This window comes from Bipolaris maydis (genome assembly GCF_028858645.1).
Source record: "Bipolaris maydis strain C4 unplaced genomic scaffold PSV08scaffold_6, whole genome shotgun sequence".
Lineage (NCBI taxonomy): Eukaryota > Fungi > Ascomycota > Dothideomycetes > Pleosporales > Pleosporaceae > Bipolaris > Bipolaris maydis.
In genome coordinates this window covers 159,191-181,291 of record NW_027093862.1, presented here as the reverse complement: position 1 = coordinate 181,291, position 22,101 = coordinate 159,191, and the positions used below count along the sequence as shown (strand labels likewise).

Genomic DNA, 22,101 nt, shown 5'->3' with positions numbered 1-22,101 from the left:
CCATGGCCGAAACTACACAGCAACCCTCTGGTAGTTGGACCGACGCCTTCCCCGCTCCCCGTATTACTGCGCCCTCCATATCACGCGATGAGGTCTTGTCAGATCTCTCGTCTCCCCATCTCCTCATCGTAGATGTGCGGCGCACCGACTATGAAGGTGGCACGATAAGAGGAAGCATCAACCTACCTGCACATTCGTTTTACCTGAACAGGGGTGTCTTATACGATCTGTGCAGGCGCGCCGGCGTCACCAGAGTTGCTTTTTACTGCGGTGAGTCTATCATTTTTGTCTCACCGTGATGCTTGCATGCAAAAAAAGGCGCGAGTGGCGTGAGCTGCATACCACCATGAAGGCCTACCTTGCTGAAATACGAATACATACGCGTGCACAAATCATAGTAAATGTCGGCTGAGACACGCCAGGCTCATCTAACGGGAGAGGGCCAAGATGTTCGGGCTGGTTCGCAGATTACATTGCCGAAAAGGGCGATGACCAAATCAAGTCGTTGACCTTGGCTGGTGGCATCAAAGGTTGGGTCAAGGCTGGCGAGCCTTTTACGCAGAACATGGACGCCTTTGAACCAGAGTATTGGAAGCAATTCGCCTGAAATTTACGAAAAAGCATTGGGGTATCAGTTGTAGGATTGGTTACTCTATCGGGTAAGAAGTTGGTGTTATAAACAATCCCTGCAAATCTACATTATTTCCAACCACAGACCAGCAAGTGCCGGTCATATTGGTTGATTCATTCATCGTCTGTATCATCATCAATTATCCGTCTAGCTCTCTTCCTGGGAAAGACAGGCTCATCGTCCTCTAGCTCCGAAGCTGAATCTATAACGACCAATTGCTTCCTACCCGCACCTGCCACAGGTTTAGCGAGCGGTGCGTCGTCATCGCTATCACTACTGACCACCGCGTCATCGTCCGTAGCGTCGCTTGTAAAGATCTTCTGTCGTTTCGGGGTCCTCTTAGGGCGGCCGGCCTTGACAACTGCCTGGGTTCCTGCTCCGAGGCCAGAAAGGTCAAGACTGGGTAGGCTCGAAGTTGGAGCTACCTCTTCTTCCTCTCCTTCAACAATGAAGCTGGCAAGCTCAGAGTCTAACAAATATGCCTGTGTATCTTGCGGTTCATCCTCGCCTAATGTGTCATCAGATCCAATCGTATCAGCTTGAGATGCAACTCGAAATCGAGGGTCTGTTGGTGGCGGAGAGGATTCATTGCCCTCTTGAGCGAGTCCAGATACACGCCAATTAGGCGTTTTTGTCCTTGGGGTTTCGTCCTCCGCTATTGACTGATGGACAGGGGTCTGTGTGACAGCACTAACCTTATGTGGCCGACCACGAGGTGCTGGGGTTTGTGGTGTCTTTGGGGCCACATTCTCTATCGCTCTTGGCAAAGGTTTCTCCTTCGGCTTTGGCATCGTTTTTTCTTTTGGTTTTGATATCGCCTTCTCCTGAGGCTTTGCTGACGCACTCGCTTTTGGTTTTGGCACAGATTTTGCCTTTTTCTTAAGTCCTTGGGAAGCGGGTTGATCATCTTCCCACATGTCGTCGTCAATGACGAGTGCGGGTTCTGGTTCCGGAACAACAAGATCGTCCCCAATGTCTGATTCGCAGTCGGAAAAGTGTAGATTGAGTTTGAAACTATCAAGACGATTGTGGTCCATGTTGTGCATGCGTTGCATCATGGAAGCAAATGCTCGCGTAGCATACCCTGGGCCAACCCGGCGAGCTGAGTAGGGCAAGATCCGCTGTCGTTCAGGGTATTTCCCAAAGTCGAGTACATCGACCATAGGAGCATCGTCGTCGTCGAATACCGTCTGGTACCTTCTTTCAAGATCTTGGATTGCTTCATCGTTGAGAAGTACCGACTCCAATGAAGGTATTATGAATGTCTCCTCACTTGGGTAAATAGGTGCGGCCGCCTTCTTTCCACGGCCTTTTGGCACAATTTCCTCGTCCATCCGACCTGCAGTGACGAAGCCAGTGATGACATTATCGGGCATATGAAACTTCTTCTCCGGCTTCTTGGCACGTCGTCCTGTTTTCGGTTCTGGAAGCCAGTCGTGTTGGGAATTTTCAACTGGTATATCTACGATACGCCGGTCGACAACGGGCTTTACATCCGCCGGCAGAATTCTGCGAGATATGTCGTCGTGGAAGTTGAAATGAGTGCCCGCAGCAATGAGCTCTTGCATCTTGAGGTAACTATCGTTTGCCTTGTTGGCATCGTTCTCTTCCTTGCCTTGCATTTGGAGCATGACAATCCTTCCCTCGCGTTTTCTTCCCGTACGACCCATTCGTTGCAGCATACGGATAGGCGATGCTTTCGAATCGTAGCAAATAATGAGATCTACCTCACCAATGTCAAGACCCTCTTCGCCGATTGAGGTAGCAATGAGTGTGTTGAATTCACCATTCTTAAATCTCTCAATAGCATCCAATTGGTCTTTCTGCTTCATGCCCTCCGAGTTTTTCCCGTGTGCTTGTCCGACAAAGATGCGTGGACGAATCATTGGCTCGTGTCTCTTCAGAATGCGCGCGATTTCTTCAGCGCTGTCACGGAAATGTGCAAACACCATGATCCTCGTTTGTGAAGAGGCTGCACCATTAACGCCCTGACCATCGTCTGCATTGATAAAGTGATCCAACACGACTTGCTGTAGATATTCCAGCTTCGGATGGCCAACAAAGTTCTCATCGGCCATCCACACTTGAAGACGTCCCATAAGCTTCTTCCAGGCATCACTGTCGAGAATCTGTTTCTTGTATTTTGACTTTGTCTTTGCACTTTCGTCTTGAAATTCCTTCATCTTGATATAGAAAGGACCTACACCATGAAATTTCAATAGATCCATTCCGTGTGAGATAGACGCAAGAATCGCAAAGATTGTGTGCACAGTGCTTTGGAGGCCCCGATTTGCGTTACGTCCGGCTTCTTGGAACCACTTCTTCTTGGCTTGTTGGCAGCCAAAGGGTGTTAGATCGCGGGGGTCCTTGCTCCAGTACGCATTCAGACCAGCAATTGTGTTCACTAAGGGCTGCAGAGCCTCGCTGTAGAGGTCCATACACATCTCCATTTCGTCTGTATTCTGAAAAACCTGCTTGTCAATCTTGCGCTGATGTACGTAGCTGCATATGTCCATAGAGTTCTCTGTCCGAATCTCCACCTTGGAAATGTCGAGGCCGTCAATGACCTTCTGCACGGACTCCACATCTGCGCCAGGCGTGGCTGTCAGTGCCAAGACGCGAAAGCTACTATTGAAACGTCGGAGGAAGCTAACGACTTCGACGTACGCATATGCACCCGTGGCTCGGTGAGCTTCATCGACCACCAGTAGCACAATCTTTTTTGGGTCCGCATATCCAGCCTTCAAATCGTTCAAGAGCGTCTGTGGTGTCATGAAAAACACTCTCTTTTCCTTCCACTCTTTAGCTCTTAAGCCTGTTTGTACGCCTCCCGTGAGCATTGTGGTGTATGAGCGGGGTATACCCGCAATCTTGAAGCAGGCTTCAACTTGCTGGGCTACCAGAGGTTTAGTGGGGGCGACAAAGACGATCTGAGAGTCAATCGTCCATCGGAACCAATTGAGAATAATAGTCGCCGCAATAAAGGTCTTTCCAAGACCAGTAGGGAGAGCGACCAACAGATTATTGAAGAGGCCTCTTTGAACAATGTTGAACTGATAGTCTCGAATGGTACCCAAATTTGTCGGATAAACCCATGTTTTGATGGCTTCTGGGTCCAGCTTGTGATGAGTTGGAGGCTCTGCTTTCTGGTCAACGACGAAGCTGTAACGCTTGTTTACCTGAGACTGCGATGTACTACTGCTGGCGCCAACAGATCCAAACAGCGTCGTCTGTCGTAGGCCATTCTGAGGTGCCACAGGACGCTTGTGAGCACTAGCAGTTTCAGGCTCAGCTTGCTTCTGCGGAGACGACGACGACGAAGAAGAAGAAGCGAATGCATCAGACGGAAGGTCTGCTAGATCTTGTGTGAAGTCATACTCAGCAATAACAGCACCTCCCGTACGCTCTGCCCGGACTGGTAATTGAGGGAACTCATCCATGTCGATAGTCGAATCGAATACATCTGGAGATGGCGGTGCTTGTGGTACTGGCCGAGACGATATCGACTTTCTACCCGGCAGAGACACGGTCCTGGTTGCATCTAATTCGGGCCCCTTGACTGGCCTGGGTGGTTTGTGCACACCTATGGTGGTGGATTGCTTTGCCCATATTGCACCTCTTGGTTTCCAGGGTGGCGAGTGTTCCTGTGGCGGCTGCGTATAGAAGACGTCTGGCAGGTCTATATTTGTAGTTGGAATGTGAATGCGCTCCTGCCGCTTATTGGCTGTTGTGGATTTTGTGGGTGATGCAGAATCTGTTTCAGAAATGTCATTTTCGTAAGATCTTGATGTCGCTCTTTTCCTACGACTCGAGGAAGCGGCTTTTTGAGGGGGCGACAGGCTTGGGCTGTCTGGTTCGGACAATGCATGGCCATCTTCTTCACTGGTGTCCTTGCCGTCATCAGAAGATACAAAAGGGCCTTTGCGACGGTTGGTTTGTGCTCTGGTAGAGTTGGATGCTGCTCGCTTGGTCGTACTGCGGGCTCTTTGCCGCTTGACGGACCGTGGCGAAGGACGAAATGCACGCGCAGTCTCCTCCTCAGCCTGGGTGGCGACGTTCAGGAACTCGGTGTCATCAAACTCATCGCCGTAGTCGTCGCTGTCACTGTCATCCATGGTAGTTGACGGCCGAGGCAGCAAGGTTTGACAGCGGCGTTGAGGTGAAAGGCACGACGCGTCGGTGTTTAGCGCGTATGGTAAAGTAAGATGAATAGGGAAAGGCAGGCCGACCCCTGTAACGGCCGCGGTTTCCCACTTGTAAGGTTCTACCGACGTGCATTCGTATCGTGCTGTCGGGCCGATGGCCGATACCCACCTCGGTATAGTCAAAGCTAATAAAAGGGCTACGAGAGCGTGACTCGCTATACCCCTATGTAATAGCTGGGTTTGCTCAGGCACAATAAAAGCTAGGCCTGCTGCCCCAGATTCTCGTTGCACACGCCCACACTCGTTTCTTTTTGGCTGTACATACTGCTCCAGCATCCACGCTCGCTAATTGCTACTTACACATACTAATTTACGCCACACGCAACCACACGACACCATGAAGTACTCTACTGTCCTCCTCTTCGCCATTGGCGCCTCGGCCCAAAGCATCACCAGCACTTCCGCATCCTCCGCGCCCGCGTCCACTGCGCTCTCATCCGCTGTCCAGTGCGCTATGGCTTGCGAGGCTGGCGACGTTAACTGCCAGGCCGCATGCTTGGGCAACGCTCGCCCCAACGCTTCCCAGGTCATCGAGACCAACGAGTGCGCCGCCAAGTGCGACCAGGGCGACGGCTCTCCTTCGGCCACTGAAGCCTACTCCAAGTGTGTCGACACTTGCATCACCGACCACTTCCCCAGCAGCCAGACCGCATTCGTTGATAGTCCCGCGGGTGCTGGTGCCGCTGCTCCCAGCGACGCTCCTTCCAGCGCTGCTGCTGGTACCGGCGCCAACTCTGCTACGCCCACTCCTACCGGTATGTTGCAAGCCACTCTTACGATTCTGTCTGTAACGATCATTTTGCTAATCGTATACTAGGATCCGAGTCGTCCCCATCTGGCTCTCCTTCTGGCTCTCATTCTGGATCTGCCTCTGGATCTGCTGGCCGGCCTTCGTCTACTGCCGCAGCTGGCGCAGCCGACAAGACCTCTGTCCAATTCTTTGGTGCTGGTCTTGCCGGTCTCCTCGCTGTTTTCGCTTTGTAAACGGGGTGACGCGCTACGCTTTGCAATTGCCGGATGTTTCTCAAACGCATGGACGATCAAGGCGATCAAAGCGATCGCCGGGGTCGAGGTTTAATACGAGCATAGCCATTTTGTCTGTTTGATAAACCAATCACTCAAAGGGCTGTTTTTTGTAGTAATTCAATTGATTGTCGGTTGTTGATTGTCGGTTGTGCCTTGCGTAGTTCAATCATCATGTTGTTTCTCCACATGTGCCCGACTGTGTGAGCTTGGGTGAAATCGGGTCGTCGCGTGGACGGGGATCCACACTGGGGCTACTGGCGCAGCTAATAAGATGGCCATGGCTCGTGCGTCAATGCAGGTCAGACCGGCATCATCTCGGACATGGACACACACATGTCATCAGAAGCCCCCATCCAGACCATAAACTAATAAGTAATGCCTGTTTACATCGAGAGAGAAAATAGTTCGACTGCTTGTATATCGTCTGTAAGGCGACGAGAAAAAAAATGGGTTTTTTTGTGTTTTTGGGTTTTGGTGCAATGAGATTGCCTGTAGTCATCTGATGTCAGAATCATACTGGGTGGTGGAGACGGCCTTGTCCGCGTCTTTTGAGTGGCGGCCACACCCCGGCAGAAAGCAAGTTATTGCGCAGACCTGGTTGTGTGCATAAAACGTCAAAACTCTTGCCGCAGGCCCAGTCTTGGACCAGAGTGGTTGTTCTCGTATACCATATTTGTTCATGCAGAGTGCGGATTGTGGGCTGAGTGTGACGAAATCAGGGCCTGGACAGTACAACGGAAAAGGAGAAGCGTGCGCGCCACAAACGAGTACATGTCTGGAAGTCGCTCGCCAAATGGAAACAAGGCTCCGTCAGTCTTTTGGTCGACAGAGTCTGCTGCCGGGATAAGACCAGTAAAGCGCCTGTTAGAGATTGCGTATTTCCGATATATTAGTCTGGCTGGTAGACGTCTACTTGCACTCGCAGCGATCGTTTTGCCACAATGCTTTGGAATCGATGATTCTCACCTCGAGGCTGGTCTGCACCCATTGGGCACCCTGCCGCAAAACTCTTTGTCGTCACCGACACCACCGGAGTGCTTTCCGTTCTCTAACGTTGCTGCTGCCTGCTTGTTCTGCTCATAGCAAAGAAAATATGTCAAGTCAAACTATTCCTATTCCAGGAGTTGGGGCTGATGGTTCTTTGCCATCATCCTGATCTGCCCCTGAGGGCCTGTTGGTAATATCCGCAGTCCGGAGCATATTTGCCACTCCTTGTACACATTGTTCTTGACCCTGGAACGACGCACGCAAATATAGCACAATGCATGTTGTTCTGTAAGAAGATGTGTTGTCCTTTGCGATGTTTAATTGCACCTTGAATTTTCCCATCTCTTCAGACAAGCTTGCCAAGGTCATAAAGGTGGCTTCTAATTCGTCGTGTATGGGTTGTCGCAGTCGACTCATGACCATGAGGTTTCCGAATACGGCCATTACGATTCCATCTGCTTCCATTTCAGCCGGGACGCTGTCCATACTTGCACACATATTTTATATCGTTGGTATCAGTCTAAACAAGTTCCAAGTCGGCGTCGCCCACATGGGAGAAGTAATTTGACACTATCATGTTGTACCTGTGGTTAAAGCTGCCAGCAATTGGAGGCGCTTAGTGATGGGATCACCCTTGTAAGGCCGATTGCGTGTTCCGCAAGCAACCGAGGCACTTTAATCCGAAGCTCTGTTGAATTTTGGCAACGGTGATCATGACTGGTGTCGGAAACGCGCGAATATGCGTTTGACCAGCGGTCAACGGTTGACAGTGGCATAGTGAGTTTGTGCCGACATGGTTCTGCCCTGTTGGGTGCTTGAGTAGAAAATGGGCACAGGCTCACGGCTAGATGGCACCCTGGGCGCACTCAGTGTTGTGAGTGGGTGGCCGGCAGTAGTCACAAAGCGAGTGTCGGTAACGATCTGGATTTTGCTGGGCCAGGCGGGCGAATGGGGAGCGGGCAGTGTGACGCTGATGAGGATTTGCTGGCGTGCGGCTGGTGTTTGGAAGGGGGCGGCCAGGGCCCTGTCTACTCTAGTGATGCCGCTGGGTAATCCCGCGAACCGAACGGCTGCATCACCGCTTCGCAGACAGACGTGCGACACAACTACGAGCGCTCTAAACATGCGCCCTCAACACAACACAGGCTGGAGAGGAACATGGTCGGGCCGTCTGAGACCGGGCTGATGTGGCCCGAGGCAGTGGTTGTGTGTAAGAGAGTCATACGCGAGCAAGCTTAGCAGGTTAGCCAGGGCCGCGGAAGACATTGTTAGCAAGCAAGCAGAGCGGCGCGCTATGAGTTTGGCCGTCGCGTGAGCAGCAGGCGCTTGACAGCAACCTGGCCAGCAAGTGTGACCATGGGCGTGTGTCGTGGAAGATGCGGCATGCCCATCCACGACTCTGTCGAAGGAGCTGCGAGATGTCGTTGGACCCCTGTCGAGCGCTAAATCGATTTAGTACGTAGACCACCATACATCGCCTCCTTCAACCTTCCTCAGTGTGCCCACGCCGCGCACACGGCGCCCATTGTGAGATGCAGCCCAGTATCAGACCATGGGGCGCATGTGCCAGATGGGGCGGGGAGGCTGTCGTGTCCGGACAGACTGCTGCTGGGCAGTGTGCCTGGACTGTCACCTCTGTGCAGACTGGCCGTGTGTGCGGCACCACGACTGAGACATCTGGGAGAACTTGCCCAACAGCAGAGATAATCGCCGTATGAGCGGGGCGCTGGCTATGAGGATTAGACAGGGGTCGTGGAGATCGTGGGTTGACGAAGCGTGTGAACATGAACGACGCACAAAAAACCCATCAACAAAACCACGCTGTCCCCAGACGCCCATCAGCAGCGGGCCCCCAGCAGACGGAGCGGAGCGGGCAGCACTGCAGCATGGGAGGGTGTTGGCGCTGGGGCGAGGGTGCTGTTGCTCGAAGCACCGATGAGAAAGAGAGATATGCGTAAGAAAGAACTAGGTCCCACGGACATAGCCTTGGGCCATGCTTGGCACCGTTAGACCCATACTACAGCGAGTCTATCCCGCCCTCGCCATCTCTCAATTCCTTCAACCACTGCTCCCTTCTTCACTGCCTTCTCCCCCCCGCCTCGCCTTGTCCCGCCAGATCGTGAAACATTACCTGGTTTCGCCATCGGCCCCATCAGAACAAACGTCTACAGGCTCCAAATTGCCCACTTTAAACCCACTGCCCACCAAGTTCGTGTGTATGCGCTCATAGGCATTCTCATGCTGCGTTGATATCCCTACTGGACGGGCTTTTCCGCACCAACAACCCCGGCGACAGCCCGCGCCTGCTTTGAGAGGGTTCCACGCCGGCTTTTGGCCCATTGTTCGTATCAAGTCTATTACCCCGTGCAAGATTCGCCATGGCCGACGCAAAGATGGACGGGGGCGAGGCTCCGTCCTCGACGACTGGAGGCCTGTCTAATGCCCCATCACCGCGCAACCAAGAGGACGCGCCAAACAGTCTGCAGCCTCCTCCCGGCGCTGCATCAGAAGCGGCGCCTTCAAAATCCACTAGCAGGGCTTCTTCCACCCGGAACTCGACACCCGCTGCTTCTCTCGAGGTGCGCCAACCCGCACCAGACGCCGACGACGCGTCTTCAGCCATGGACGACGTGCAGCCTTCCCTGGAAGCGGCCAATGGTGCCTCTAGCAAAACGAAACCATTGCCCAAGGAGCCCGAGCTGAATGGTGAGGCGGCGGCAGCAGCAGCAGCAGCATCATCATATGGCACGCGCTCGCGAGGCCGCCCAGGCCGGTCGCGACCTAATTATGCAGAGGACGCCGAAATGGACTTTGAAGTGCCAGCGGCATCTGCGAATGGCAACGTGTCTGATCCACCGTCGCGTAGTTCCGTGGCTCCCGACAGCGGCCATGCTTCGAGTGTGAGTGGAAAGAAAGCTTCCGGCCCTGCACAAGGCAATGGGTCGTGGGGTAATTCCGGCTCCAACACCAAGGACAGCGCGGCGAATCCCACTGCTCCCAGCACCTCAGCCACGGCTGCAGCGACTCAATCTAGCACTTCGCAGCCTCAGCCCCCAACAAAACGGCGCAAAAACGCTGCTGCCAGTGCCGCAAATGGTAGTCACGCAAGTGCCACAGCGCCAAGCCAAGCAGGGGCGAAGCGCGGCAGTCAGGCTGCCGGCACCATGGTAGCCGCCAGCAGCGCGCGAGAGTCCAACATGATGACTTTTGAGAACACGGCTGCCATTCTCAAAAATGGCCGCCTCGAGGCTGACGATGGCCAGACCGTGTCAGTCAATGGTAAGTTGTGTTTTGTCTGGGCTGCAGCTGACGGTCGCTCCGTTACGCCAGCCACGTCCTGCGGGTTGAGTAATGCATTCTAATTGGACGTCCAGATCAAGTGTACCTTGTGTGCGAGCCGCCCGGCGAGCCCTACTACCTCTGCCGGGTCATGGAATTCATCCACGTCGACAACGACCCCAAGAAGCGGGTCGAGTCTTTGCGCGTCAATTGGTTCTATCGCCCACGAGACGTGCAGCGCTACAACAATGACACTCGTCTCGTCTATGCGACGATGCACTCAGACCTTTGCCCCATTGCATCCCTCCGGGGGAAATGCCAGATTCTGCATCGCAGCGAGATTGGCGACCTGGACGAGTACCGCAAGACCAAGGACAGTTTCTGGTTCAACCAAGTCTTTGATCGCTTCATTCATCGCTGGTACGACGTCATCCCCGTCTCCTCGGTTATCAACGTCCCAGACAAGGTCAAGAAGGCGCTCGACGAACGATGGAAGTACATTTGTCTCGAGACTAGTCGCGTCAAAGAATTAACCAGCGCCGTCAAGAGCTGCAAGCGTTGTATTGGATACTGCGCAGCGTAGGTCTTCCAGTCCAACTTGTCCACGTGATGAAGCTAACTTGATTAGGAATGATTCGGTTGAATGTGCAGTATGCCACAACACATATCACATGAACTGTGTTCGCCCACCATTGCTCAAGAAGCCATCCCGTGGTTTTGCCTGGGCTTGTGGACCATGCAGTAGGGCCCAAGAGAAGAAGCTGGAGGCGCGTCTGGGCACCACCAATGAAGATGCTGAAGAAGAAGAGGTAATAGACGAGGAAGAGGAGGAGGCCGGCGTCGACACCAATGCACCAACCCCGGATCCTGATTCCCAAATCGACACTCATCCTGCCACGCAGGCAGAGATCGCTCTAGCCAAGATGTGGCCTATGCGGTACCTTGGCATCCATTGCCGGGTAGAGGACGCACTGCAGTACGATGATCGAGCAATCTATCCCCGTGCCAGCTCACGGCTAGGCCCCCGGCACCAAGCTAACGTCAATGTCTGGCACGGGCATCCTGTCGAATTTGTCAAGCCTGCAGAGATCAAGAAGCGATATGTCAAGGCAGCAGGCAACAAGAAAGAAGGCAAGCTATCCAAAGAAACGGTCGCTGCAATCGAAGCCGACAAGGCGGAGAAGGCTAAGCGCCCCAAATGGGTCATGGATGAACCTCCTGGCTATGTTCGCCGCGGTGAAGACCTGCCAAACAAGGATCCCAAATGTACTGCGGAGCTGATTTTCAAGATGCCTCCTTTGGGAGTACATTCGACACGAGGAGAAGACAATGCGCCGACAGTCACTGAAGATCAGGTCAAAGCTTACATGGACCGAGCGAAAGCATTGGCCAAGTCACACGTTGGAGTAGAGCCCTACAACACAAATTTCTTGGATAAATGCCTGGCTCTCTTCACTAAACATCAATACGATGCCGATGTTGCTTTGAAGCATGTCAAGAAGATTGACAAGCGGAAAGATTTGAGGGAGCCCGAGCTAACCAAGGAAGAAGAAAAGAAGTGGAACGAAGGTGTCGCAAAGTACGGTTCAGAGATCAGGCTCGTCCGCCAGCACACGAGCAAGACCATGTTCTACGGAGACGCCGTACGCTACTACTACATGTGGAAGAAGACGCCTAAAGGAAGAGAGATTTGGGGTTCATACAGCAGCCGGAAAGGTCGGACCAAGAAGGTTGAGCCTGATGCACAAGCTCGTCTTGTTGACGATGTTGCGGACGACCAAGACGATTCAGCATTTGACAGTGCCAAGGCCATTCAACGCAAACGGGTTTTCCAATGCAAGTTCTGTGCAGTTCGACATTCTCGGCAGTGGAGACGGGCTCCCGGAGTGACTCCTGGCCAGATGGTACCACCGGATGGCCGTTCCAAGGACAAGACTGGGTTCCTGATTGCGCTTTGTCTACGTTGTGCAAACTTGTGGCGCAAGTACGCAGTGACATGGGAAAACGTTGATGAGATTGCCAAGAAGGTTGCTCAAGGCGGAGGAAAGGCTTGGAAGAGACGTATCGACGAGGAGCTTCTGCGTGAGGTCTACGCTGCACAGTCAGATCCCAGCTCGAAGAATGCTACTCCCGAGTATGTCGAGCTCCCAGCCGCCACAGCCCAGCCAGTTGCAGAGCCACCAAAGAAGAAGCAGAAAACTGTGGCCGCTGTGAATGGAGACAGTGGGACGTCAACCCCTGTCAGCGAGCCTGTTCCGAAGAAGGAGAAGAAGGAGAAGCCTGCTCCAGTCGTCAAAGCGCCTACTCCTCCTCCGGTCCCGTCGCCCCCCAAGTATCGAGCTTTGCCCTGCGCTGTATGCCGATCAGTAGAAGGCACACGTCTGGAATGTGCGGCTTGCAAGATGACGGTCCACAAAGCCTGCTATGGTGTTGAAGAAACACGACAAGCCAATAAGTGGTACTGTGATCCTTGCAAGAATGACAAGAAGGAAAGCGTCTCATATGTAAGTCAAATTGCTACATTACTGGAATTTATACTAATACACCTTAGACGTACGAATGTGTTCTATGTCCTCAGAAAGATACTGAACAGGAGTTTTATGAGCAACCAAAGGTTACGCACAAGAAGAAGACTGACCGCGATCGGGAGAAGGAGCGGCTAGAAAAGGAGCTTGTCGACAAGGCTAAAGAGGAATATCGCCTTCGGCAGCAGGAGAAAGGCCGACCGCTTGTCCCTCGTGAGCCGCTCAAGCGAACCGCTGACAATAACTGGGTACACGTGTACTGTGCGCTCTGGCACGCTGAGATCAAATTCAGCAACGCGGCTCGCCTGGATATGGTCGAGGGCATTGGAGCGCCAACGCTTCGATACGACGCAGTCTGCAAGCTCTGCAAAACGACCAAGGGTGCATGCACGTCGTGTCTCCAATGTCACGCAACATTCCACGTTGGCTGTGCTCATAACCATGGCTACATACTCGGTTTCGACATGACCCCTGTCAAGGTCTCCCGCAGAGACGCAGTACCCACAGTGACTATGAATGGGGAAACTGGGACCCTGATTGCGGCCATCTGGTGCAAAGAGCATACCCCCAAGACAATTGTTCATCCAATGAACGAGGAAGTGGAAGGAACCGATCTGATTGCGCTCCAGCTCTTTGCTCGCGAATTCAAGCAGGCTGATCTCACTCTAACGGGCACAGCACGCAAGGCCAATCTCGTTGATCAGTCGACGCGCATCGCTCCGCAGGCTGTGCCGGCACCAGCTAACCGTAGGGCATCCGCAGTCACGGCCCCTACTCCCACTTCTGCACGAGGACGTCAATCAAACGCAGGCATATCTGTCAAGGAAGAGCCAAGTGAGCCATCAGTGTACAAGTCTGAACGCAAGTGCGTACGCTGCAAGATTGAGGCTAGTCCACGATGGTGGAAGGTGGATGGAGAAGTAACACCAGGACAAGTTTCTCGGGTAGTGGATGGCCCGCTGGACATGAAGAGTGCCGTGGATCTTAGCGGCCATATGGAGAGGAAGCCGCTTCTCGAGGAGGGCAAAATCGTCAATGGAAACGGTGGTGAGGACCATGCCATGTCGGACGCTCCAGCTGTTGCTTCGCCTACAAGCAAGAGCCTGCGCTTGGATACCAGAGGGGCAGTTGCTTCGTCTGGTGCCTATCTGTGTCAAAAATGCCATTGGAAGAGGAAGAATGGGACGGATGAAGAAGAGGAGGAGCGAGCGAGGTCCGTCTCGATATTCAAAGAGCCCCCGCAACAATACCCCCTACCTGCAGCGCAGATTCCACAATACGCACCACCTCCGCCTGCGTTGGCTGGTACATGGACACTGCCCGGTGGTCCGCCAAACCAACCGCCTCCACTGCCGTCATGGCACAGTGGTGTACCGCCTGGGCCTGGCCATCACCTACCCAATGGCAGCGGATATGTGCCCCCGCCGCTACCAGCTCCATCGGTAGGCCACAACGCTCCTTACCACGCCCCGTATCCGCCTCAGCCGAATGGATACGCGGCCTTTTCGGGTGCGCCGATGCACTCGGCGATTGTAGCAGCAGGGCTTCGACCACCGTATTCGGGACCGCCTATTAGCGGACCACCGCAGCTGCACCACGGCAACGGCTCCATGCTGGTGAATGGTGCGATACCGTCGGCTAGGACAATACCGTTCTCGCCCACGCATCATCACGCACACGCAGCCTCACGCGAAAGCGCATTCATTGCACCTCCGCCTCCTGCGGTAGCGCAATACCCGGGGATCCATGGTAGTCCTGCAACTGGCAGGCCGGCTACGCCTATGGACGCGGTGATGCGGGATGCTCCGGTGGTGACATCGGCGCCAATTGAACGGGCAAGCACGGGGGCAAGTGCTAGTCCGTCACTTCGCAACTTGCTGCATTAGACTTTGCTTACTCTAACTTTGATGTAATTGTACACAACTGGGTTTGACTCTTTTTCTTTCCTTTTTCTTTGTTGACGTATTTTTTTTCTTGTCTATTATGCTTGAAGCGTGGGGTCGGAGTCGACGCCCTTTTGGCATTTCTAGCATGCAGTGTAGGGACAAGTACATGTGCTCAGCGATGCAGTGCTCGGTATTGCGAAACCAGACAGGAGACTTGGAGTGTGGCGAGGCAAGGCAAAGGGTTTAACAGTTGCATGTGGTAGGGGCATTGTTGGGTCTGTGACTTTTGTGTCGTGGCGTTTGGTGGCATTATACCACAACGTCTTTGTTGGTCAGTGTTTGTCATTCTTTGTTTTGCGTGAGGCTCGCGGCGGGGCGGATGGTAGCAGGAAGCGGGCAGGGCAGCGTCTATGATTCATTGTCGGGGAGCCAAGAAGCGTGGGCATGGCTGGTTGAGCATGGCTAACGCGCGCACCGAAGAAAAACATGTTTCAATATCGACTACTCGCCCTCAACAAGTGTCGCGGCATGGTTTGGATGCTTACTTTTTCCGAGGTAAATGGCGCCACAGCCACAGTGGGATAATCCGTTACGAGGCTGATGTGAGGAGAGCAGGCGTAAGGGGCGTAAGGGCAGAGGGTTCGGCGCCGGCAGGCACAGCTGACGTATGCTACTCGCAGTCATGTGGGCGACGACGACGACAATAAGCTTTCTGGGGCTGGGGCACGCCAGGCCTGCAAGGGGAAGACGGTTGCGCGACCCGGCCCACGCCACGCCACGCCACGCCAATCCGCGCGTCCCTTGCATGTGCTAACCAGGTCTCCCTCGACCTCAGCATCCCGACCTCCTCTCTTCCCCAACCTCGACTTGTCACCAGCCCCACCACTATTGATCCCCGCTTTCTTTTGTCCTTTTCCTTGTCCATCTCTCTCCATCTCTCTCTCTCCAGTCGCGCATTAGTGACCTTCGCTATAACCTCGTCCTCGTCGCTTATTCTGCTGCATCCTGTCACTCCCCTATACTAGTCGTCCGGCAACAAGTGTCCCCTCGTTCAAAATCGACGTTGGCTGCCTGCCTGCTGCAAACTTGAAACCACCACACACCCACGCCACACACGGGTGAAACACCGCCCGTTGCCAAACCCTCTCCCAGACGCGACGCACACATTGCCCGCGGCATCTCGGGTGACCGAAGGCGAGCCAACCGCGAGTTTGAGTGGCGCAGCTTGTCCCGGCCTGCTACCTGCTGAGAGGGGCTGCATATCACCCCTCTGGCCCTGCGCGGCAACCCGCTTTCGCGCCCTCTTATTATCACTATACGACTCGAGATTTCTGATTCCCCACGTTCCCATCTTATTATTATTATTATTTTTCCACTTGGAGATTTCCTCCTCCTACGCCCTAGTCCTCTCCACTTTCCACATCTGATTTCTGGGTTGTTCATCGTTTTTCCATTGTTTGCATTTGTTTTGGTCAATATACCCGGGAGAGGTGTCCGTCCGCTTGCACAAGTGGAAATTTGCATATACAAACACACATACATAGACATATCCACATATACAGCCATGGCTCTGTTAAAGAGATATTACTGCGACGAGACGGTGGACGGCGATACGGAATGTTTTGTCGAAGACGGATTTTGGTACACAGAGGTACGTGTTGTATTGCATTTGCTAGCAATAAATGCGAAAGGAGGAAACTAACTTTGAGATTAACAGAAAGGCATCATCATCAAATGGATCATCTTCGCCCTCTTCTTCATCATATTCTTTGGCTGGTTCGTCGGCGGCCGCATCCACGCAAGGAGACGGTTACGAAAGGGTCTACCGCTGCTGTCGTATCACCGCGTACGTCCTTTGCCCTGTTCCACGTGTCACACAGACAATAGTGTACTAACACCCACCTAGTTCCTAATCTCCTACTCGGAACGCCAACGCCACGGTCAAGTGCCTCAAAACCACTTCACCTTCTACCAAACACAAAACCCTTACAGTGTCCCCAACAACGCCGCAAATCCCCAGTACACGCAGCGTCAAGACGGCGCGTGGGCGGAACCCCCGCCACTGTATCAAAACAGCGATGCGCCGCCCCAGTACTTCGCACCACAGGGCTCTGCAAAGACTGCCCCGAACCAGTATGCCATGGAAATGGGACAGTACGGCGGACCACCAATGGCACCAGCGCAGGCGGGACCCCAACAGAGTGGGGTGGTAGGTGGTGCTCCTGCGACGTCGGACGTTGAGCAAGGGCAAGCATCATCCCAAGAACTACCGCCCAGACCAGCTCAAGCAAAGATCATGGGCGTCCTAGGCCGGTTTAGGCGGTAAAAACTCTTTGGCGTCTTCTCTCCTCCGCTGGAGAGACCAAAAAGGAAAAAAATTATAAGTTTCTATCCATGTATAAGAAATTTTTTTGTTACTTGAAAGAGAATTCAAAGAGAGAGTGTGTGTGACTGGATCATACCTCCCGTGTATTCTTTTGGGGGGGGGCGGGGAATGGGACGAGGAAGATAAGGGGATGGTTGTAGTCTTTTTTTGTACAGAACAGAAAGACGACAATTGTAATCAAAGGGGGAAGAGATGGAGAAAGCATCGCCATTTTTTTTAACGTTAATTCACATGATAGCAAAGCGAGCGTTATTTATTGAAATTTTTTTATTCGATTTGATTCGAAAAGAGAAAGAAGAATTCAAGGGTCATGGCATTCGTGAGTGAGATGTATATATACATACATATATATATATATATATGTATGTATGTATGCATGACTAAAAGTGCAAGTCGTGTGCATACTGTGTAAAAAAGTCGTGATATGAGAGGGTTAAAAAAACACATAATCAGTTGCATCAGTCAATGTCCATGGCATCTCCGGTGACTTCGTCGGCAGGGGGTATATCATTACTCTTATCCATCATCATACTCGTGGATGCTCCCGTCGACGGGGACGCAGCGCCTCTTGCAAAAACACTGGGAGGCTCGGTAAGGGGATTAACCTGTCTGTCGCGAATGCGCTGGCGCGTCTCGACAATGGCCTTGCGCACGTTATCCTGGGCCTCAGGGACCGTCAGGCTGGTGGGGACATTGTACAGCACCATCTGGTTGTCGCGGGTAGGCGTTGGGTCTGGGCCGCGCAGGACGTGGGCAGGGATCTTGGAGAGGTGCTTTTCAATGTCGGAGAGGAAAATGGGGTTTTCCTCATCCGACTCGATGTCGCTGAGCTCGGCGCTGAGGTCCGAGATGTAGACGCGGTGGGGGGTGTCTTCGACGTCCATGGCGTCCTGGGCGCGCGATGGCTTGCGGTCGCGGCGGGGCCGGGTCGAGGCGAAGGCGAGGGCGTCGGCGACGGGGACGGGATGCTGGCTGGGCGACGCGTGGGCGGGTGTGGTGTTTGCGCCTTGCGAGGAGCCTGGGACGGGTATGTAGAGGCGCGTGCCATTGTGGTCGACTGCGAGATGGGTGCTGTCAGTACGCGTGTGCCAGACGACAAGGGGAAAGACGATGGACATACCCAGATTCAACAGATCAAAGCGCTTGCTCAGCCGCTGCTCGTTCTCCAGCGAGCCGTCGGCGGGCCTCTTCTTGCCGTGGGGCGCATTCTGCTGTTGCGCATACGAGGCGGGCCGGGCCTGGCTACTGTGCGCTACGACTTGGGCCATGCATGCATTGCAACCTGTGCCGCTTGGATGTTCAGACGGGGCGGACTGTTGGAGACGAGGAGAAGAGGGTGAGCATGTAGCAGTGTCCTGGCCGTTCAGGGTCGTCGGGGGCATCGGACGAGGTCAGGGACATGGTGGACTGGCGTGTTATAGGCGGATGGGGGCGGCAGCGGCACGAGGCTGGGCGCAGGTGCGTGAAGCTTCCAGAAGGGCCACGGCCGACCGCCCACCGGCCATGATGGCGCCCCGCCCTCGCCTCCCATGGGCTTCGCATGGGCGTGCAGCACGCACCCACGCACCCACGCACCCACGCACCCACCGTTGTGTCTGGTTTGGGGCTGGTCAGGCCTGGTGAATGCTGCTGCTGCTGCACCGCAAGATAGCGGCCGCCCCTCTGAGTCACCCACGGCCCAGAGCCATCGGCGGCCGGTTGCCATTGACGCTGCCTCCGGCCTTGTCCTCTCGCCTGTTCTCCTGCACGCGCCCGCTTTGCAGACCCCGACACCCCTCCTCCTCGTCCTCTCCCTGCCCCTCCCCCGACCCCTCCCTGCCCACCACCACCACCACCACCACCACCACCACCGCCACCACTGCGCCGGCCGCAACCATGTCGCTTGCCCAGGAGAAGCACGAATGGGGCGCCGTCCGCGTGCGCCAGACCTTTCTCGACTACTTCAGGGAGCGCGGACACACGTTTGGTATGCTCTCAGCCCCCCACTGTGCCTTTGCTGCCCCTCTCTCTCCCCAGCATCATGTCAATTGACTCCCACAACAACAGTGCCTTCCTCGTCGGTCGTGCCCCTCTCCGACCCCACGCTCCTCTTCACCAATGCGGGCATGAACCAGTACAAGGCCATCTTCCAAGGCACAATCGACCCCTCGTCCGACTTTGCCCAGCTCAAGCGCGCCGCAAACTCGCAAAAATGCATTCGCGCCGGCGGAAAGCACAACGACCTCGACGATGTCGGCAAGGACAGCTACCACCACACCTTCTTTGAGATGCTGGGCAACTGGAGCTTCGGCGACTACTTCAAGAAGGAGGCCATTGGCTTCACCTGGGAGCTGCTCACAAAGGTCTACGGCATCGACCCCAAGAGGCTCTATGTCACCTACTTTGAAGGCACCGACGAGCTGGAGCCCGATCTCGAGGCCAAGGAGCTGTGGCTCAAGGCTGGCGTGCCCGAGGACCACATTCTGCCCGGCGACATGAAGGACAACTTTTGGGAAATGGGCGACCAGGGTCCATGTGGGCCTTGTTCAGAGGTACACTATGACTTGAGGGAGCCGGAGAATGGTCAGTACAGGAACGCCGCTTCGCTCGTCAACATGGACGATCCCGAGGTCATTGAGATCTGGAACAACGTCTTCATGCAGTACAACCGCGAACCCGACCGATCACTGCGACCACTGCCCAACAAGCACATCGACACCGGTATGGGATACGAGCGACTCGTCTCGGTGCTGCAACACAAAAAGTCAAACTACGACACTGATGTTTTCACGCCATTGTTCCACAAGATTCAGGAAATCACTGGAGCACGCGAGTACAGGGGCAAGTTTGGTGACGAGGACCCGGATGGCATCGATACCGCATACCGAGTCGTCGCAGACCACGTCCGAATGATGAGCTTCGCCATTGCCGACGGTGGTGTACCAAACAACGTTGGCCGAGGGTACGTTGTGCGCCGAGTGCTGCGAAGAGGTGCTCGCTATGCGCGCAAGTACTTTGCCTGTGACATTGGCGACTTCTTCTCCAAGATTGTCCCCACGCTCGTCGACCAGATGGGAGACATGTTCCCCGAGATTAGGAAGAAGCAGCAGGACATCATTGAGATACTGGATGAGGAGGAAAAGGCCTTTGCCAAGTCGCTGGATCGCGGTGAAACTATTTTCGAAAAGTATGCGCAAAAGGCCAAGACGAAGGGATCGGATGAGCTGCCAGGAGACGATGTCTGGCGGTTGTACGACACGTACGGTTTCCCTGTCGATCTGACAAAACTCATGGCTGAAGAGCGGGGCTTGAAGATCAATGACGAGGAAGTCGAGGTGGCACAAGAAAAGGCCCGCGAGGCCAGCAAAGGCGACAAGAAGGCTGCTGGTCTGCTTGTCAAGTTTGACGTACACGACCTTGGTGCGCTGGAAAACATGCCAGAGGTTCCAAAGACGGACGATTCACCAAAGTTTGGCCGCGAGAACATCACTGCCGTCATCAAAGCTATATATCACAACAAGAAGTTCCTCAAGTCTACTGCTGAGGTGCCAAAGGGCGAGCAGTTTGGTGTCTTGCTGGATCGCACAAATTTCTATGCTGAGCAAGGTGGTCAAGAATTCGACACTGGAAAGCTGTTGGTTGACGGCGAGGCTGAAATCAGCATTGAAAATGTCCAGGTGTATGCTGGTTATGTATTGCATACTGGTTACATCAAGTACGGAGAGTTGAGTGTAGGAAGCGAGGTCATTGCTGAGTTCGATGAGCTGCGGAGACATCCTATCCGTAATAACCACACAGGCACACACGTCCTCAACTACGCTCTTCGCGAGGTACTCGGCAATGAAGTCGACCAGAAGGGTTCGCTCGTTGCACCAGAGAAGCTGCGTTTTGACTTTTCACACAAGGCCGGTTTGTCAGATGCTGAGCTTGACAAGGTGGAGAAAATCTCATCCACGTACATCAAGGAAGATAAGCAAGTGTATGCCAAGGAGGTACCGCTTGCGTCTGCAAAGGAGATTCGAGGCGTACGTGCCGTCTTTGGCGAAACATATCCTGACCCAGTCCGTGTCGTCTCGGTCGGTGTGCCCGTCGAAGAGCTCCTCAAAGATGTCAAGAACGAACAGTGGGAAAAGCTCTCAATTGAGTTCTGTGGTGGAACCCACGTACTCAAGACTGGTGAGATCAAGGACCTCGTCATCCTGGAGGAATCCGGTATCGCAAAGGGCATCCGCCGTATCGTCGCCGTAACAGGCCAAGAAGCCTACAACGTCCAGCGCGTCGCCGGCGAGTTCCAAGAACGCGTCGAAGCCATGGGCAAGATGCCATTTGGGCCCCAAAAAGAAGCCGAAGCAAAGAAAATCGGTGTCGACCTCAACAACCTGACCATCTCAGCCCTGTCAAAGAACAAACTCCGCGAGCAATTCGCCAAGATCCAGAAGAGCATCCTCGACGAACAAAAGGCCGCGGCCAAGGCTGATAACAAGCGTGTTCTGGATGAGGTGACCAAGTTCTTTGAGGATGAGAAGAACAAATTCATGGTCAAGAAGCTCGACTGGTCAAGTAACGTCAACAAGGCCATTAGCGAAGTCATCAAGACTATCTCTGGTCCCAAGAGTGCACTCAAGGATCGTTCATTGTACTTGTTCTCCGCTTCGCCTGACGAGGGCAAGGTGGTTCACGGGTGCTATGTTAGTGAGGTGAGTGTTTTTTGTTTTTTTTCTTTTCGCATTCCCCTCCCCTTCCCAACTCTACTCGCTTAGAAAAAAAGAAAGAATGAAGAATTGCTAATATATATATCAATAAATAGCCCTTCAAGAACGCAGGCGCAGACGGCCCCAAGTGGGCTTCGGCAGTCACGCCTATTATCGGCGGTAAGGCGGGTGGCAAGCCTGGTGCTCCAACTGCGATTGGCCAGGGTACCAATGTGGATAAGGTGGATGAGGGCGTTGAGGAGGCGAGGAAGTGGATTGAGAATTTTAAGTTGTAGGTGTTTGTTGTTGTTGTTGTTGTGGAAGAAATAGGGTGGGTGATTTTGATACATAGATGGGTGGTGAATAGACGCATAGTCTGAAAATTTGAAGCTTGTACGATTAATTTTGTTTTTTCTTTCAAATAAGTGGGAATAGGGAGTTGATGAAAGATGATGATTGTGTGGTGGTATTTTTCCAATTCTTGCATCACCTGTGCCTTGATCAAA

The 22,101-nt window shown here is 53.8% G+C and overlaps 7 protein-coding genes across 7 annotated transcripts; 5 read left to right on the top strand and 2 right to left on the bottom strand.

Annotated features, from left to right (window-relative positions):
* Window positions 1-2: 2 nt before the first annotated feature.
* On the top strand, window positions 3-785 carry PSV08DRAFT_361587 (Rhodanese-like domain-containing protein; the record flags this gene model as incomplete). Its single annotated transcript, XM_014219638.1, has 2 exons — window positions 3-270; window positions 423-785. The coding sequence occupies 2 exons, from the start codon at window positions 3-5 to the stop codon at window positions 605-607; spliced, it is 453 nt and encodes a 150-aa protein (XP_014075113.1). The 3' UTR covers window positions 608-785.
* Window positions 745-4,746, bottom strand: PSV08DRAFT_221729 (uncharacterized protein; the record flags this gene model as incomplete). Its single annotated transcript, XM_066092170.1, has 2 exons — window positions 745-4,008; window positions 4,093-4,746. The coding sequence occupies 2 exons, from the start codon at window positions 4,744-4,746 to the stop codon at window positions 745-747; spliced, it is 3,918 nt and encodes a 1,305-aa protein (XP_065949176.1).
* Window positions 4,747-5,161: 415 nt separating this feature from the next.
* On the top strand, window positions 5,162-6,002 carry PSV08DRAFT_291616 (uncharacterized protein). Its single transcript, XM_014219636.2, has 2 exons — window positions 5,162-5,591; window positions 5,654-6,002. Exons 1-2 carry the CDS (start codon window positions 5,174-5,176, stop codon window positions 5,818-5,820), a joined length of 585 nt encoding a protein of 194 aa, XP_014075111.1. The 5' UTR covers window positions 5,162-5,173; the 3' UTR covers window positions 5,821-6,002.
* A 3,225-nt stretch (window positions 6,003-9,227) lies between these two features.
* On the top strand, window positions 9,228-14,589 carry PSV08DRAFT_200994 (uncharacterized protein; the record flags this gene model as incomplete). Its single annotated transcript, XM_014219634.1, has 4 exons — window positions 9,228-10,128; window positions 10,224-10,623; window positions 10,712-12,632; window positions 12,680-14,589. The coding sequence occupies 4 exons, from the start codon at window positions 9,228-9,230 to the stop codon at window positions 14,537-14,539; spliced, it is 5,082 nt and encodes a 1,693-aa protein (XP_014075109.1). The 3' UTR covers window positions 14,540-14,589.
* Window positions 14,590-15,997: 1,408 nt separating this feature from the next.
* Window positions 15,998-16,917, top strand: PSV08DRAFT_38712 (uncharacterized protein). The gene is made up of 3 exons (XM_014219633.2): window positions 15,998-16,190; window positions 16,257-16,385; window positions 16,446-16,917. The coding sequence occupies exons 1-3, from the start codon at window positions 16,104-16,106 to the stop codon at window positions 16,863-16,865; spliced, it is 636 nt and encodes a 211-aa protein (XP_014075108.1). The 5' UTR covers window positions 15,998-16,103; the 3' UTR covers window positions 16,866-16,917.
* A 466-nt stretch (window positions 16,918-17,383) lies between these two features.
* On the bottom strand, window positions 17,384-18,193 carry PSV08DRAFT_178934 (uncharacterized protein; the record flags this gene model as incomplete). The annotated part of the gene is made up of 2 exons (XM_014219632.1): window positions 17,384-17,982; window positions 18,046-18,193. 2 exons carry the CDS (start codon window positions 18,191-18,193, stop codon window positions 17,384-17,386), a joined length of 747 nt encoding a protein of 248 aa, XP_014075107.1.
* A 355-nt stretch (window positions 18,194-18,548) lies between these two features.
* Window positions 18,549-22,089, top strand: PSV08DRAFT_409245 (tRNA synthetases class II (A)-domain-containing protein; the record flags this gene model as incomplete). The annotated part of the gene is made up of 3 exons (XM_014219631.2): window positions 18,549-18,891; window positions 18,972-21,601; window positions 21,712-22,089. 3 exons carry the CDS (start codon window positions 18,549-18,551, stop codon window positions 21,889-21,891), a joined length of 3,153 nt encoding a protein of 1,050 aa, XP_014075106.2. The 3' UTR covers window positions 21,892-22,089.
* Window positions 22,090-22,101: the final 12 nt, after the last annotated feature.

Coding starts and splice junctions, on each gene's coding strand:
- PSV08DRAFT_291616 (XM_014219636.2), top strand. CDS start 5,174: ATGAAGTACTCTACTGTCCTCCTCTTCGCCATTGGCGCCTCGGCCCAA. Junction 5,592..5,653: donor TGCTACGCCCACTCCTACCG/GTATGTTGCAAG, acceptor ATCGTATACTAG/GATCCGAGTCGTCCCCATCT.
- PSV08DRAFT_38712 (XM_014219633.2), top strand. CDS start 16,104: ATGGCTCTGTTAAAGAGATATTACTGCGACGAGACGGTGGACGGCGAT. Junction 16,191..16,256: donor ACGGATTTTGGTACACAGAG/GTACGTGTTGTA, acceptor TGAGATTAACAG/AAAGGCATCATCATCAAATG. Junction 16,386..16,445: donor CGCTGCTGTCGTATCACCGC/GTACGTCCTTTG, acceptor ACACCCACCTAG/TTCCTAATCTCCTACTCGGA.